This window comes from Salvelinus sp. IW2-2015, unplaced genomic scaffold (genome assembly GCF_002910315.2).
Source record: "Salvelinus sp. IW2-2015 unplaced genomic scaffold, ASM291031v2 Un_scaffold1609, whole genome shotgun sequence".
NCBI classification, from domain to species: Eukaryota; Metazoa; Chordata; class Actinopteri; order Salmoniformes; family Salmonidae; genus Salvelinus; species Salvelinus sp. IW2-2015.
In genome coordinates, this window is record NW_019943028.1 from 5,281 (window position 1) to 23,559 (window position 18,279).

Consider the following 18,279-nt stretch of genomic DNA (forward strand, 5'->3'; position numbering starts at 1 on the left):
GTACGGGACCTCCTATATACCTGCTATATATCAAACATATATCAAAAATGTTTATGGGCCTAAACATATAATTATATGATCCATATTATTTCAATAGCATCTCTGTGGGCCTAGTCATAAAGATTTGTCATGTAACTGCTCAAATATTTTACCTTTTATTGTGGCATAAAAGCAACCAGTCATGATGTTCTCATCTGATTTTCATATAAACATATATTTCCCATGCCAATAAAGCCCCTTAAATTGAATTGTCAAACAATCACTTACTAGGCTAAATGCACAAGTTCATCCAGCCTCCAAACAGTGGTGAATAGAAAGAGACATCTGTTACACAAAACACCAGAAAGTGTAATGACATTTGTCGATTGTTAATAGGCCAGAATTGATGTGTTCACGCGGCCGTCTAAAGCACTGCATCGCAGTGCTAGAGGTGTCACTACAGACCCGTGATCGGGAGTCCCATAGTGCAGCGCACAATTGGTCCAGCGTCGTCCAGGTTAGGGGAGGGTTTGGCCGGGGTAGGCCATCATTGTAAATAATAATTTGTTCTTATCTGACTTGCCTAGTTAAATAAAGTTTAAATAAAAATCTCTGCCTTGGCAAAGTATCTGTGTTCTCATCGAACCACATAGCATTTTGGAGCTATAGCACCTGTTTTCAAGTACAGTACTTCCCTTTCCATGCCTCTGACATGTGCCAATGATAAAAAGTGGTATAATAGCCTACAGTCTTCTTGACATTTTGCTTTAATTATTGTGATAGGCTCATGTTTTTACCGGTATGGTGTACCCTTACTATTTATTTTGCCGGGACGCCATACCGGACCATACATCCTTTTACTTTGACCAATGTTGATTTTATTTGTCCATGGGAAATTCTTTATTCTGGCACTAGCCCCGTCCCGTACCTACCCTACACTACGTCAGACTGAACGTGACTTTCCTATTTGTCGATATTTTCTCTGTCCTCATCATTCACCGTTGCCAAACAAAAAAGCCACGTTGACGAACTGGACTGAAGTCTYCTGCTGCTGGTTTTCCCAGAAAAATATATCTAAACGAGCGTTTTTCATTCCTTCGAAATATAGAAAGATTACAGATGTCTTCGCCTCCGAAGGAAAAAATCGAGACCAAAGGAGGACACCTCCCGGCTGGTATTAAACCTTATGTTGCTTTTTACAGCAAAACATCGCTTTTGTTTTCATGGTTCAACTGACATTGTATCACTGCATACGCATTAGACCTATGTCAATAATTGTGTTGGGCAACGTTAGTTAGATACACACTACTCAAGTTGCTAGACTAACATGTGTGTGCTGTAAAACATCTGAAAGCTTACGATTTTTTTTTTTTGTGGCCTGTGGCTAAGTCTGATTTCCCTAATAACGCACTACGCCTGTACATTGAGATCTAACGTTGCACATGTTGCCAATGTTTTATTGACGGTGCGCCATCAAACCTAGGCCCGTATCTTCTCATGTGGCCTAGTTAGTATAGTGGAAGCTACCGTATGAAGCCTGGGTGCCAGTCTGTTTGGCTGTCATTCCACTTATTGCTATAGGTTTGACATGACAATTCCATAAGGAGTTGGCAAGAGAGCAGAAACAGACTGGCATCCAGGCTATGTAGCTAAAGTCTGTGGGGGATCTGATAACAGTCCTAAGGAGTAGCCTACGTGGACATAGAAAGTAGGGCACATAGCCATAACTGACTAAAGATTACAAGTAGCTACTAGCTAATGTTACTAGGACTGCCAGGTGGTGAAAAGACATGATCTCATTAGCAGGATATGCCTTYTCTTAAAATACTCTACGGGTGTTTATACAATTTTTGTTAATTTAGTAGGGTTCACTTAATTTTTTGTCCAATGTGAACACTCCAAAGGAACTCAGACCCCTCAAGAGTCCCGGAAGCAAAACGAACTGAGACCGAGAGGGGGTCTGAGTTGGGTTCACTTGAAATACTCAGTCCAGTTTCCTTTTTTTAGGGCAATGTGAACACAAAGCTCCCCAGGTCCATTTGTCATTATTCCCGCACCACACACTAGTCTACTGCAACACCGTTTCCCCTGCCATAACCTCTCACATTGGTGTCACAATTGAGAGAAGATTGTGTGGGTTCGCTGAAAAAAACGTGTGCTGTTTTGGGATATTGATTAGCAATTGTCAAGGATGCACAGAAATGCCAAAATATGAGTTTTTAGTTCAGGTAATTTATTTACAATATGTGATCTATAGGCTAAGAGAGCTTCATAAGATGTTTATTGATTGTGGGGTTTGAATAGTGTGAAGACAACAGGGTACAAAATCAATTGTAGCTCTTACAACATTCAATTACAGCATTATTTAATCTACAGTTATTCTTTTGCTATTTATTCTGTTACTATTAACATGTCAATATTATTGGTATCTTCTGATTACGATGATTGTCATATTTTAACTAAATGCAATTTCTTTGCTTCCAAAATGTAAGTAGGCATAGCTTTCTGATCAGATGGATTGACTTTTCTTGCACATTGTAAAAACCCAGACTGCATTGAGTGAATGTTGGAAAAAGATCTTGGTTCCTTTCTGAACATAGCAATGTGAATGCAAAGAGGACTCAAACCACAAAATAGTAGGTTGTGAACTGGCAGAAGAGTTGAGTCCTCATTCAAGGGCAATGTGAAGGCGAAGAGAACAGAGTTCTTTAGTGTTTTTTTTACCCCAGAGTTCACTTTAATGAGGACTGAGATTGGTTATTTTAAAGAGGATTATATGTGAATACAAGCCTTTTAGGCTATCTGACTGTCTGTGGTTCATTTTAATTCTTTGTTGCGCCTCAGCCTTTTGTCCACCCTACCCTAATGCAGCATTTTCCAAACTCGGTCCTGGGGAACTGCATATTTTGGTTTTTGCCCTAGCACCAGACAGCTGATAAAAATAATGAAAGTTTGATGATGAGTTGATTATTTGAATCAGCTGTGTTGTGCTAGGGCAACAAAAACAAAATGTGCAGCCTTTGGGGTCCCCAGGACCGAGTTTGGGAAACACTGCCTAATGTGTGTCGGTGTTAATGTATAACAGTGATAAAGACGTGTGTGTTGATGTGAATTCATTGTGTGTGACAGTGAAGGCAGGGGGGATGAGGATAGTGCAGAAGCACCAGGGAGCAGCTCCACCTGAGCCGCCACCTGTCAAGGACAAGGACGACGAGGAGTTTGTGGAGGAGCCTAGGTAACACACACACACACACACAAAATAGTCAAAATTGGTGAAGTGAAAATAATTTTCTTTTTCAAAAAGTAAAAAAAATGGCAAAGTGGAGCGTGCATATGTATTCACCCCTTCTGCTATGAAGCCCCTAAAATAAGACCTGGTGCAACCAATTACCTTCAGAAGTCACATAATTTGTTAAATAAAGTCCACATGTGTGCAATCTAAGTGTCACATGATCTGTCACATGATCTCAGTATATATACACCTGTTCTGAAAGGCCCCAGAGTCTGCAACACCACCAAGCAAGCAGCACCATGAAGACCAAGGAGCTCTCCAAACAGGTCAGGGACAAAGTTGTGGAGAAGTACATATCATGGTTGGGTTCTAAAAATTATCTGAAACTTTGAACATCCCACGGAGCACCATTAAATCCATTATTAAAGAATGGAAAGAATATGGCACCACGACAAACCTGCCAAGAGAGGGCCGCCCACCAAAACTCACGGACCAGGCAAGGAGGGCATTAATAATGGAGGCAACAAAGAGACCAACGATAACCCTGAAGGATCTGCAAAGCTCCACAGCGGAGATTGAAGTATCGGTCCATAGGACCACTTTAAGCCGTACACTCTACAGAGCTGGGCTTTACAGAAGAGTAGCCAGAAAAAAGCCATTGCTAAAAGAAAAAAATAAGCAAACACGTTTGGTGTTTGCCAAAAGGCATGTGGGAGATTCCCCAAACATATGGAAGAAGGTACTCTGGTCAGATGAGACTAAAATATATATTTTTGGCCATCAAGGAAAACACTATGTCTGGCAAAAACCCAACACCTCTCATCACCCCGTGAACACCGTCCTCACAGTGAAGCATGGTGGTGGCAGCTGCATGCTGTGGTGATGTTTTTCATCAGCAGGGACTGAGAATCTGGTCAGAATTGACGGAATGATGGATGGCGCTAGGTACAGGGAAATTCTTGAGGGAAACCTGTTTCAGTCTTCCAGAGATTTGAGACTGGGACAGAGGTTCACCTTCCAGCAGGACAATGACCCTAAGAATACTGCTAAAGGAACACTTGAGTGGTTTAAGGGGATACATTTAAATGTCTTGGAATGACCTCGTCAAAGCCCAGACCTCAATCCGATTGAGAATCTGTGGTATGACTTAAAGATTGCTGTACACCAGTGGAACCCATCCAACTTGAAGGAGCTGGAGCAGTTCTGCCTTGAAGAATGGGCAAAAATCTCAGTGGCTAGATGTGGCAAGCTTATAGAGACATACCCCAACAGACTTGCAGCTATAATTGCTGCAAAAGGTGGCTCTAAAAAGTATTGGCTTTGGGGGGGTGAATAGTTATGCACGCTCACGTTTTCTGTTTATTTGTCTTATTTCTTGTTTGTTTCACAAGAAAAAATATTTTGCATTTTCAAAGTGGTAGGCATGTTGTGTAAATCAAATGATACAAACCCCCCAAAAATATTTGAATTCCAGGTTGTAAGGCAACAAAATAAGAAAAATGCCAAGGAGGGTGAATACTTTCACAAGCCATTGTACCTGCACACATACATACAGTTGAAGTCAGAAGTTTACATACAACTTTAGCCAAATACATTTAAACTCAGTTTTTCACAATTCCTGACATGTAATCCCAGTGAAAATTCCCTGTCTTAGGTCAGTTAGGAAAACCATTTTATTTTAAGAATGTGAAATGTCAGAATAATAGTACTGATTTCTTTCATCACATTCCCAGTGGGTCAGAACTTTACGTACACTCAATTAGTATTTGGTAGCATTGCCTTTAAATTGTTTAACTTGGATCAAACGTTTCGGGTAGCCTTCCACAAGCTTCCCACAATAAGTTGGGTGAATCTTGGCCCATTCCTCTTGACAGAGCTGGTGTAACTGAGTCAGGTTTGTAGGCCTTCTTGCTCGCACACGCTTTTTCAGTTCTTCCCACAAATCTTTTATAGGATGAGGTCAGGGCTTTGTGATGGCCACTCCAATACCTTGACTTWGTTGTCCTTAAGCCAATTTGCCACAACTTTGGAAGTATGCTTGGGGTCATTGTCCATTTGGAAGACCCATTTGCGACAAAGCTCTAACTTCCTGACTGATGTCTTGATGTTGCTTCAATATATCCACAAAATTTCCCTGCCTCATGATGCCATCTATTTTGTGAAGTGCACCAGTCCCTCCTGCAGCAAAGCACCCCCACAACACAATGCTGCCACCCCCGATCTTCACAGTTGGGATGGTGTTCTTCGACTTGCAAGCATCCCCCTTTTCCTCCAAACATAACAATGGTCATTATGGCCAAACAGTTCTATTTTTATTTCATCAGAACAGAGGACATTTCTCCAAAAAGTACGATCTTTGTCCCTATGTACAGTTGCAAACCGTAGTCTGGCTTTTTTATTGCGGTTTTGGAGCAGTGGCTTCTTCCTTGCTGAGTGGCCTTTCAGATTGTGTCTATATGACTCGTTTTACTGTGGATATAGATACTTTTGGACCTGTTTCCTCCAGCATCTTCACAAGGTCCTTTGCTGTTGTTCTGGGATTGATTTGCACTTTTCGCACCAAACTACGTTAATCTCTAGGAGACAGAATGCGTCTCCTTCTTAAGCGGTATGACGGCTGATGGCCACATTGGTGTTTATACTTGCGTATTATTGTTTGAACAGATGAACGTGGTACATTCAGGCGTTTGGCAAATGCTCCCACGGATGAACCAGACTTGTGGAATTCTACAATTGTATTTCTGAGGTTTTGGCTGATTTCTTTTGATTTTCCCATGATGTCAAGCAAAGAGGCACTGAGTTTGAAGGTAGGCCTTAAAATACATCCACAGGTACACCTGCAATTGACTCAAATGATGTCAGTTAGCCTATCAGAAGTTTCTAAAGCCATGATGTCATTTTCTGGAATTTTACAAGCTGTTTAAAGGCACAGTCAACTTAGTGTATGCAAACTTCTGACCCACTGGAATTGTGATACAGTGAAATAATCTGTCTGTAAACAATTGTTGGAAAAATTACTTGTGTCATGCACTAAGTAGCTGTCCTAACCAACTTGCCAAAACTATAGTTTGTTAACAAGACATTTGTGGAGTGGTTGAAAAACAACACGTTTTAATGACTCCAACCTAAGTGTGTCTAAACTTCCGACTTCAACTGTTCATACATACATAGTCCTTGTACCAAATAATGTGTTTAATTTTTAGAACTGATAAGAACATTCCACAACCTTGAACTCACCAAATAACCTATGATGGCCGGTATCTGTACTAGAAGAGACAACGACCAGGTCTGATGCTTTAATATCTGTTAATTTTCATCCCTTCACTGCCTACTGTCAACCTGAGGTCCACCTTGTTTTTCTTAGAACTTGTCATTATGGCCTATTGGGTCTCGACTGTTGAGCAATGTAAGTTTATCCAGGTGAAATATTTACACCACACTGTGTGTTGCGTTTACTGCTGAGTGTCCTCTCCAGAACCTGTTGAGCAACACAGTGAGAGTTTTGTATAAACGTTCAAACTCAGCTGTGGCTCTCGCTCCTCTCTTTGGCCGGTCCTTGGGAGCGAACAGGAATTGTGGCATGGACACAGGGAAAGTAAAGAGAGCGAAAGAGGTTTCAAGTATTGGCTTACCCTATGCCCCAGCCTAAAGAGGGAGGTTGTCATAACAGCTCCTGCCCCGGGTCCTCTGGAGAGATCAGAGGCGGCAGTGAAAGTGCCCGTGTGAAATGCCGTAAAAATCCTCTGATGCGGTCAGCTTGGCTCTTACCCTGGCACTGGCTTTCCTTCAGTCGCTCATTAAAGAGCAAGGTTAGTGTGTGTGTGTCCTGCGTGCATGCCTGTGTCCACTCTGTTGAGAGCAGGTGGATGCTGTGTAGCAGCCAGTGGAGCGAGGTCACCATGGGAACGCCTGTCACATACAATTTAGACCTAGATGGAGAGATGGGAGGAAAGGGAGAGAAGTTTACAGTAAAGGCAACAGAGCATCGCCATAAGCACTTCCTGTACACAGCCTGAGGGGCGGGACCAACCCTAACTCTGAAGTTCTTTTTCATCTCGCGCTCTTGCTCTCCCCCACTCTATTTCTCTTTATCCCTCTCTCCCTCTAGCATTTCGCTACACCCGCAATAACATCTGCTAAACACGTGTATATAACAAATCAAYTTTTCTCTTTCTCTTTATCCCCTCTCTCTCTCTCTCTCCCCCTCTATTTTTGTTTCTCTCTTTCCCCTCATCTTGTCTATCTGGTGCATCTGCACTCCAGATGACTGACTGCGCCTCAATCCTCTAATCTCAGATGAACTCGTTTTCTCACTGATTAAATTGCTCTCATACCAGTGTAGTTAGATTGTAATAACATGTTGACATTACTTGAAGATAATGTTTAGGCTACTTTAAGTGAAGTACTCCAATACAGGTATACTGCAGCGAAGTGGGCCTGTGTCTGTCAGTCATTAACGTCTTGACAAGGCCGCTGGTGTTGTACCAAGGACGCTAGCGACAATATGTAGACTACTTTAATTGTGTATGCTACGTTAAGTCTCTGCTGCCCTGCCCAAACCTCCAGAGGTAGACGCTGAGGACAGCTTTTCACCTCCGGTAATGGTTCTGCTGTTACACCAGACAGGACTCGTTTCTCATGTCAAGGTCCATTTCCATCTCGGGATCTCTCCCCTCCCCTCATCACCCCCCCCCTCCTTCTTTCCTCCCTCTCCCCTTCCTCTCCCCTGCTGTGTGAGTTGCAGTGTAGAACCAGTCCAGTATTAATGATAGTCATTTAGCAGGGTGGCAGGCAGGTCCACAGCATCACAGTACTGTGAATGAGCTCATGGCGGTCTCTTTCTATCGCCGTCTCTGTATATGTTTGTTCAATTGGATCAAACAGAAGCACTTTCTGTTCCTGTCTTTTATAACCCCCTGAAAGAGAAACTCCAGAGTTGATGGTCAGTGTTTCTGACATTGACACTGGCATACATTCATTAGGCATTTAATCTCAGCAAAATGTGATCATGTCTCGTCAAAGAATTGACATTGAGGTAGGAATCTGATGTGTTTAACCCCTCTTTCTGTCTCTAGCCCACCAAAGCCCACTGTGGTCGTGTCAGGAGTGGTTACAAAGGTAAGACCAAAGTGTGTGTGTGTGTGTGTATGACCCACCCAGATCTCCTTGACAGGGTCAGATGGGGCAAGACGGCTCCTAGCGTCGTGTTAGCACTGAACACAGATTGTTGGAGAGAGATACCAGATATCACCTTGGACTGGATTCTTCACCAACGCACACACACACTAAGCTTAGCCTACCCTGACCCCTAGGATATTGCCATTTACCCCCACCCTTTCCACTCACACACCATGCTTACCCCCATCTAAGCTCACCCCTCTGGGGTCTCTACTTAGCTCTCTATCTGTACATCTAGGCTTGCCTTTTTATTCTCTATTTGTCTGTGCTGCCATACCTGCAGGCTGCGACAGCCTTAAATATAGCCTGACGAACCAGGGGGCAGCTGCAGAGATTATATTCTCCCACTGAGATGACCTTAGATAGAGCTTCTACATCTCTGATTAAGGCTAGCCTTACTGCCTCGGATCTATATTTGTTGAGGTTTGGTAAACTAAACTAAATTCCACTCATTTATATTGTCTTCCTATAGAGAGAAAGATATGTCTCTCTGGACATTCTGTACATCTCTCCACCTCTCATTCCATCTCTCTCAAACACACAAATACATTTCTCTATAGCACACACATTCTCAATCTCTCTCCCTCACACTAATACACACCCCATCCCTTCCTTTCTCTCTCCCTCACACTGATACACACCCTATCCCTTCCTTTCTCTCTCCCTCACACTGATACACACCCTATCCCTTCCTTTCTCTCTCCCTCACACTGATACACACCCCATCCCTTCCTTTCTCTCTCCCTCACACTGATACACCACCCCTTCCCTTCCTTTCTTCTCTCCCTCACACTGAACTACACCCCCATCCCCTTCCTTTCTCTCTCCTCACATGATACACACCCATCCCTTCCTTTCTCTCTCCCTCACACTGATAACACCCCATCTCTTCCTTTCTCTCTCCCTACACTGATACACACCCATCCCTTCCTTTCTTCTCCCTCACACTGATACACACCCCATCCCTTCCTTTCTCTCTCCCTCACACTGATACACACCCATCCCTTCCTTTTCTCTCTCCCTACACTTGATCACCACCTCCATCTCTTCCTTTCTCTCTCCCTCACACTGATACACACCCCATCCCTTCCTTTCTCTCTCCCTCCACACTGATACACACCCCATCCCTTCCTTTCTCTCTCCCTCCACACTGATACACACCCCATTCCCTTCCTTCTCTCTCCCTACACTGATACACACCCCATCTCTTCCTTTCTCTCTCCCTTCACACTGATACACACCCATCCCTTCCTTTCTCTCCCTCACATGATACACACCCCATCTCTTCCTTTCTCTCTCCCTCACACTGATACACACCCCATGCTCTTCCTTTCTCTCTCCTCACATGATACACACCCCATCCCTTCCTTTCTCTCTCCCTCACACTGATACACACCCCATCTCCCTTCCTTTCTCCTCCTCACACTGATACACACCCCATCTCTTCCTTTCTCTCTCTCACACTGATACACACCCACTTTCTTTCTTCTCCTCCACACTTATACACAACCCCATCCTTCTTCTCTCTCCTCACACTGATACACACCCCATCCCTTCCTTTCTCTCTCCCTCACACTGATACACACCCCATCTCTTCCTTTCTCTCTCCTCACACTGATACACACCCCATCTCTTCCTTTCTCTCTCCTCACACTGATACACACCCCATCCCTTTCTCTCTCTTATATATTTATATATATACCTACCTCATATACATTGCCATCCTAGTTTGACCTTATCCCACTGTGTGTGAGTGCTTGCATTCCTGTCCGTATGTCCAGAGGTTTATATAGATGATGTAACCTTCCATCTGGTTTCCCTACTGCACCATAATACCCATCCATGCATTTATTTATTTCTGTTTACATACAAACTAAAACAACATTGACTAATTTCCAGGAAAATACACAATATAGATTTCCTTATAGAGATGAGGCTGTATGCTAGTGACCTAGAGAACTGATACAGGAGTTTTATTGTACCAGCTCCAGTGGACTGTGTAAAGGGGTCTGAGTGGTGTCATGCCCAGATTCAGGCCTCCTAACCTGGATAATGATGTCTGCCACACCCCTGGCTCCCTTGATTGTAGGTCTTTCAGATCTATAGGAGTTATGGTCTTAAACTGAAACATTCAAGAATATACATTGCACAACATTAGATCGCATGCATGCACAGACACACAGACATGATATATAAAAGTGTGTGCGTGCCTGTGTGTGTATTCTCTATACTGCTGTGTTAGCATTTCCTAGAGATTTGAAGCTGGTGAGTCATTCACAGCCAGCACATCTCTCTTATCTATCAGACTCCGATATTATGACTACACCACTGTTACACACTACAGTACTCTTCTGGAACGCTACACAATTCTCCTGGGGGAGAGAGAGTGAGCGGGAGATTATGAAGAGCTAGTGGCAGTTTACTTTTATATGAGCTATACTTTCATCCTCTGTCTGTAGGTTGAATCTGACCCTCACCCTATGGTATTAATGGACTTGTGTCCTAACTCTTATTAGTGCCATGCCTTCTCTTTTTATTTAACCTTTATTTAAACTAGGCAAGTCAGTAAAGAACAAATTCTTATTTACAATGACGGCCTGCCCCGGCCAAACCCTAACCCCGAACGACACTGGGCCAATTGTGCGCCGCCCTGTCTGAGAGAGAAGACTGCCAATCAAGTTCTTTAGTCTTAACTATAGCACTACATAGCCTAAGAATGCCTACAATGTGAAGCAATGCAATGGAGTGTAAAAAGTAAATGCGTTTGATTTTGATGGGATGTGGCATCGTGGTATTGAAGGGGAGGATGTGTATTTGTGGGCTGGGTTCTTGGAACTTCAGATTGAGGGTTTAGATAGACCATGTGGGTAGACACTCCTGGGTAAATCCATTTGAATTCGATCACTTTTTGACAGCAATCCCTTTTGATTTAAACCACCTTCCATACGTCTGCCCATGGAAGAAGTGGTCAGAAAGCTCAAAGTTAACACGTTTTGCATACCTCACCCTAACATGAGACATCCATGTCTTCATCACTGGAAAAGGTTGAGTTTGATTATCATTTTAAAGTATACAAACAGAGTTATCAAACTATTTAATCATTTCTTGAAATAAATGTTTAAAAAAGAAATACACTACCGGTCAAAACTTTTAGAACAACTACTCATTCCAGGGTTTTTCTTTATTTTGACTATTTCCTACATTGTAGAATAATAGTGAAGACATCAAAACTATTAAATAACACATGGAATCATGTAGTAACAAAAAAGGTGTTAAACAAATCAACATACAGTTGAAGTCAGAAGTTTACATACACCTTAGACAAATACATTTAAACTCAGTTTTTCACCATTTCTGACATTTAATCCTAGTAAAAAGTCCCTGTCTTAGATCAGTTAGGATAACCATTTTATTTTAAGAATGTGAAATGTCAGAATAATGGTAGATAGAATGATTTATTTCAGCTTTTATTTCTTTCATCACATTCCCAGTGGGTCAGAAGTTTACATACACTCAATTAGTATTTGGTAGCATTGCCTTTAAATTGTTTAACTTGGGTCAAACGTTTTGGGTAGCCTTCCACAAGCTTCCCACAATAAGTTGGGTGAATTTTGGCACATTCCTCCTGACAGAGCTGGTGTAATTGAGTCAGATCTGTAGGCCTCCTTGCTCGCACACGTTTTTCAGTTCTGCCCACACATTTTCTATGGGATTGAGGTCAGAGCTTTGTGATGGTCACTCCAATACCATGACTTTGTTGTCCTTAAGCCATTTTGCCACAACTTTGGAAGTATGCTTGGGGTCATTGTCCTTGGAAGACTCATTTGCGACCAAGCTTTAACTTCCTGACTGATGTCTTGAGATGTTGCTTCAGTATATCCACATAATTTCCCTGCCTCATAATGCCATATTATTTTGTGAAGTGCACCAGCCCCTCCTGCAGCAAAGCACCCCCACAACATGATGCTGCCACCCCCGTGCTTCACGGTTGGAATGGTGTTCTTCGGCTTGCAAATCTCCCCCTTTTTCCTCCAAACATAACGATGGTCATTATGGCCTAACAGTTCTATTTTTGTTTCATCAGACCAGAGGACATTTCTCCAAAAAGTACGATCTTAGTCCCCATGTGCAGTTGCAAACCGTAGTCTGATCCACTGGAATTATGATACAGTGAAATAATCTGTCTGTAACCAATTGTTGGAAAAATTACTTGTGTCATGCACAAAGTAGATGTCCTAACCGACTTGACAAAACTATAGTTTGTTAACAAGAAATTTGTGGAGTGGTTGAAACACTTAAGTTGGAGTCATTAAAACTAGTTTATCTAAACTTCCGACTTCTACTGTATATTTGAGTCTTCAATAAGCCACCCGTCGCCTTGACAGCTTTGCACACTCTTGGCATTCTCTCAACCATCTTCACCTGGAATGCTTTTCCAACAGACTTGAAAGACTTCCCAGTTATGTTGAGCACTTGTTAGCTGCTTTTCCTTCGCTCTGCGATCCGACTCATCCCAAACCTTCTCAATTTGGTTGAGGTTGGGGGATTGTGGAGGCCAGGTCATTTGATGCAGCACTCATCACTCTCCTTCTTGGTAAAATAGCCCTTACATAGCCTGGAGGTATGTTGGGTCATTGTTCTGTTGAAAAACAAATGATAGTCCCACTAAGCCCAAAGCAGATGGGATGGCGTATGAACTCCAGACCAAAGGACAAATTTCCCACCGGTCTAATGTCCATTGCTTGTGTTTCTTCGCCCAAGCAAGTCTCTTCTTATTGGTGTCCTTTAGTAGTAGTTTCTTTGCAGAAATTTGACAATGATGGCCCGATTCAGTCTTTTCTGAACAGTTGATGTTGAGATGTGTCTGTTAGTTAAATTCTGTGAAGCATTTATTTGGGCTGCAATTTCTGAGGCTGGTAACTCTAATGAACGTATCCTCTGCAGCAGAGGTAACTCTGGGTCTTCCATTCCTGTGGCGGTCCTCATGAGAGCCAAGTTCATCATAGTGCTTGATGGTTTTTGCGACTGCAGTTGAAGAGACTTTCAAAGTTCTCAATGTTCCGTATTGACCTTCATGTCTTGAAGTAATGATGGACTGTCATTTCTCTTTGCTTATTTGAGCTGTTTTTGCTATAATATGGAATTGGTCTTTTACCAAATAGGGCTATCTTCTGTATAACCCCCCTACCTTGTCACAACACAACTGATTGACTCAAATGCATTAAGAAGGAAAGAAATTCCACAAATGAATTTTTAACAAGGCACACCTGTTAATTGAAATGCATTCCAGTTAACATGAAGCTGGTTGAGAGAATGCCAAGAGTGTGCTAAGCTGTCAAGGCAAAGGGTGGCTATTTGAAGAATCTCAAATCTCAAATATATTTGTTTATATTTGTATAACACTTTTGTGGTTACTACATGATTCCATATGTGGTATTTCATAGTTTTGATGACTTCACTATTATTCTACAATGTAGAAAATAGTAAAAATAAAGAAACCCTTGAATGAGGTGTTCTAAAACGTTTGAGCAGTTGTGTTTTTTTTWACCGTTTTTAACGTCTTATCTAAAAATGGGTAAACCGATTTTTGTTAATATTTGTTTATGTTGTAGCTGAGATTTTTGTTGTGCCTGCCATCGGTTGAGACACAACATGCTCTTAAATACAGGGTGGGCATCATTTCAATCATAGAAATATAATTCATATAATGGACCTATTCCTTCAGACCACTGCAATTTAACTAGTACACCATTTGAAATTGAACTGAAATTTTTACTTCTAATTACTAACATAATGATGGCCACCGGTCTACTCGTTGCTGAATGTCAACTTAAAGTAAATGTTCATGTCTATTCTATGATCTATATGTCTATGATTTCAATAGGTTTCCTATGGAAGATTGACAGTATAATTTAAAACAACAGATACTCCCATTCAAGTCAGTGTTCTATGATGTGTGGACCTCCATCTTTGTGATACCTTTTTATATTCACATTTGAGTACGTTTATCAGCCAAAACATGACACTCGCCCTGTATTCAAGAGCATGTTGTATCTCAACCGATGGCGAGCACAACATAACCTCATATGATGTAAAATAGGTTCTAAGCTACAACATATGTAAATCTTATTTTAATATTTTTTGATAATTGACCTTTTTAAAGGTCAACCCTCATGGAGTCTGTTTCTGACCGTTTGAGCAGACACATGCACATTTGTGGCCTGCTGGAGGTCATTTTGCAGGGCTCTGGCAGTGCACCTCCTTGCACAAAGGCGGAGGTAGCGGTCCTGCTGCTGGGTTGTTGCCCTCCTACGGCCTCCTCAACGTCTCCTGATGTACTGGCCTGTCTCCTGGTAGCGCCTCCATGCTCTGGACACTACGCTGACAGACACAGCAAACCTTTTTGGCCACAGCTCGCATGTGATGGTGCATTCCTGGATGCAGCTGCCAGCTACTGAGCCACTTTGTGTGGTTGTAGACTCCGTCTCATGCTACCACTAGAGTGGAGAGCACGCCAGCATTCAAAAGTGACCAAGAACATCAGCCAGGAAGCATAGGAACTGAGAAGTGGTCTGTGTTCACCACCTGCAGAATCACTCCTTTTTTGGGGGTGTCTTGCTAATTTGCCTATAATTTCCACTTTTTGTCTATTCCATTTGCACACAGCATGTGAAATTTATTGTCAATCAGTGTTGCTTCCTAAGTGGACAGTTTGATTTCACAGAAGTGTGATTGACTTGGAGTTACATTGTGTTGTTTAAGTGTTCCCTTTATTTTTTTGAGCAGTGTATATATAAAATAGTTTGACAACCCTGTTTGTAAGCTTTTTAAATCATGTAAATCTCAGCCATTTATCTTTTCCAGTGATGAAGACATGGATGTCTCATGGCATGGTGGGAAATGCAAAATGGGTCAACTTTCAGCACCTTTTATCACTTTAAGGTCCAAAAGATCACGTTCTGAGTACTTCTACAATGGGAAAATATGTATAGAAGGTTTCGTTCAAATCAAAAGGGGTTCAGTCAAAAAGTGATTGAAATCAAATTTACTCTCCTAGGTCTCTGTACTGGATTCTACTGACACACACACACACACACACACACAGCATGCCTGTGGTAATTAATCAGAGAGCCAGAATATTTAGAACAGATTGGGGTCAAACAGATCGGCACACCAGGAGAGACAGCGCGTATACATACAAGTGATAGACACCACACACTGGTGCTGCTGGATGCTTGGAGGAGCACAAAGGCCAGTGGCATGTATTGAAGCTATAGGGCTCTGACTAAAGGCCGATCAGCTTGAGGAAAATATGTAGATGTGTGTGTGTGTGTGTGAACACCTTTTGTACTGTAACACACCTGTACTAAGTGGATGTGTGTGGTTGTGTTCTCAGGGTGATAAGGACTTCACCCCAGCGGCAGCCCAGGTAGCTCACCAGAAGCCCCAGCCGTCTGTCAGCAAGATGCCCCAGAACCAGCACCTCACCCAGCAAATCCACCAGCCCCGCAAGTGAGGCTACCGCCAAGCTTACCTTCCCTCRGCTAACTCTGCTACAGTTGGCCCCACAAGGCGCCAGCAATCTTCCCAGACACAGCTCTACAGTCAGTTTTGTGTTTACCCCCCTCCAATGGTTAAGTAAGGATTTGAAGAGGCGAAACTGATCCTAAGTCTGTGACTAAGGGCAAGCCAATGCAACGCATCATCAATGAACCACATCAGCCAACCTATCACAGCAGCCTACCGACCAACCCAATAACCACAAACCAATCAAAGAACTGAACAACCAATCAATTAAGCATGCAACCAATTACCATAAGTGCTCAGGTTACCAGGGAATCCCCTGTTAAGCATTCCATGTGATCCCACTCTCATACTTGGGTTATTATACTGAACAGAAATATAAACGCAACAATTTCAAAGATTTACTGAGTTACAGTTCATAAACTCAGCAAAAAAAGAAACGTCCTCGCACTGTCAACTGCGTTTATTTTCAGCAAACTTAACGTGTAAATATTTGTCTGAACGTAACAAGATTCAACAACTGAGACATAAACTGAACAAGTTCCACAGACATGTGACTAACAGAAATGGAATAATGTGACCCTGAACAAAGGTGGGGTCAAAATCAAAAGTAACAGTCAGTATCTGGTGTGGCCACCAGCTGCATTAAGTACTGCAGTGCATCTCCTCCTCATGGACTGCACCAGATTTGCCAGTTCTTGCTGTGAGATGTTACCCCACTCTTCTACCAAGGCACCTACAAGTTCCCTGACATTTTCTAGGGGTATTGCCCTAGCCCTCACCCTCCGATCCAACAGGTCCCAGACGTGCGCAGATGGGATTGAGATCCGGGCTCTTCGCTGGCCATGCAGAACACTGACATTCCTGTCTTGCAGAAAATCACGCACAGAACGAGCAGTATGGCTGGTGGCATTTGCATGCTGGAGGGTCATGTCAAGGTGAGCCTGCAGGAAGGTACCACATGAGGGAGGAGATGTCTTCCCTGTAACGGCACAGCATTGAGATTGCCTGCAATGACAACAAGCTCAGTCCGATGATGCTGTGACACACCACCCCAGACCATGACAGACCCTCTACCTCCAAATCGAACCCGCTCGCAGAGTACAGGCCTCGCGTGTAACGCTCATTCCTTCGACAATAACGCGAAATCCGACCATCACCTCTGGTGAGACAAAACCGCGACTCGTCAGTAAGAACTTTTTGTCAGTTCCTGTCTGGTCCACGACAGTGGGTTTGTGCCCATAGGCAACGTTGTTTCTGGTGAGGACCTGCATTACAACAGGCCTATAAGACCTGCGCAGGTGTTGTTACACGTGGTCTGCCACTGCGAGGACGATCAGCTGTCCGTCCTGTCTCCCTGTAGCGCTGTCTTAGGCGTCTCACAGTACGGACATTGCAATTTATTGCCCTGGCCACATCTGCAGTCCTCATGCCTCCTTGCAGCATGCCTAGGCACGTTCACGCAGATGAGCAGAGACCCTTGCCATCTTTCTTTTGGTGTTTTTCAGAGTCAGTAGAAAGGCCTCTTTTAGTTGTCCTAAATTTCATAACTCTGACCTTAATTGCCTACCGTCTGTAAGCTGTTAGTGTCTTAACGACCGTTCACAGGTGCATGTTCATTAATTGTTATGGTTCATTGAACAAGCATTGGAAACAGTGTTTAAACCCTTTACAATGAAGATCTGTGAAGTTATTTGGATTTTTACGAATTATCTTTGAAAGACAGGGTCCTGAAAAAGGGACATTTCTTTTTTTGCTGGGTTTATAAAGACATCAGTCAATAGAAATAAATAAATTAGGACCTAATCTATGGATTTCACATGACTGGGCAAGGGTGTAGCCATGGGGAGCCAGGCCTAGCCAATCAGAATGAGATTTTCCCACAAACGAGCTTTATTACAGTCAGAAATACTCCTCAGCACCCCCCAGGTGAAGAAGCCGGATGTTGAGGTCCTGGGCAGGACTGGTTACACGTGGTCTGCGGTTGTGAGGACGGTTGGACAGACTGCCGAATTGTCTAAAACAACATTGAAGGCAGCTTATGGTAGAGAAATGAACATTAAATTCTCTGGCAACAGCTCTGGTGGATATTCCTGCAGTCAGCATGCCAATGTCACGCTCCCTAAAAACTAGAGACATCTGTGGCATTGTGTTGTGTGACAACTGCACATTTTAAAGTGGCCTTTTATTGTCCCCAGCACAAGGTGCACCTGTGTAATGATCAGGCTGTTTAATCAGCTTCTTGATATGCCACCCCTGTCTGGTGGCTGGATTATCTTGGTAAAGGAGAAATGCTTACTAACAGGGGTGGAAACACATTTTTGCACAAAATATGAGCAAAATTGTATTTTTTTAGCTAATGAGAC

At 42.9% G+C, this 18,279-nt stretch overlaps 1 protein-coding gene across 1 annotated transcript; it reads left to right on the plus strand.

The window, feature by feature from the left end:
* Positions 1 to 961: 961 nt before the first annotated feature.
* On the plus strand, positions 962 to 16,568 carry LOC112071408 (death-associated protein 1 homolog). Its single transcript, XM_024138860.2, has 4 exons — positions 962 to 1,153; positions 3,109 to 3,214; positions 8,287 to 8,329; positions 15,786 to 16,568. Exons 1-4 carry the CDS (start codon positions 1,099 to 1,101, stop codon positions 15,903 to 15,905), a joined length of 324 nt encoding a protein of 107 aa, XP_023994628.1. The 5' UTR covers positions 962 to 1,098; the 3' UTR covers positions 15,906 to 16,568.
* Positions 16,569 to 18,279: the final 1,711 nt, after the last annotated feature.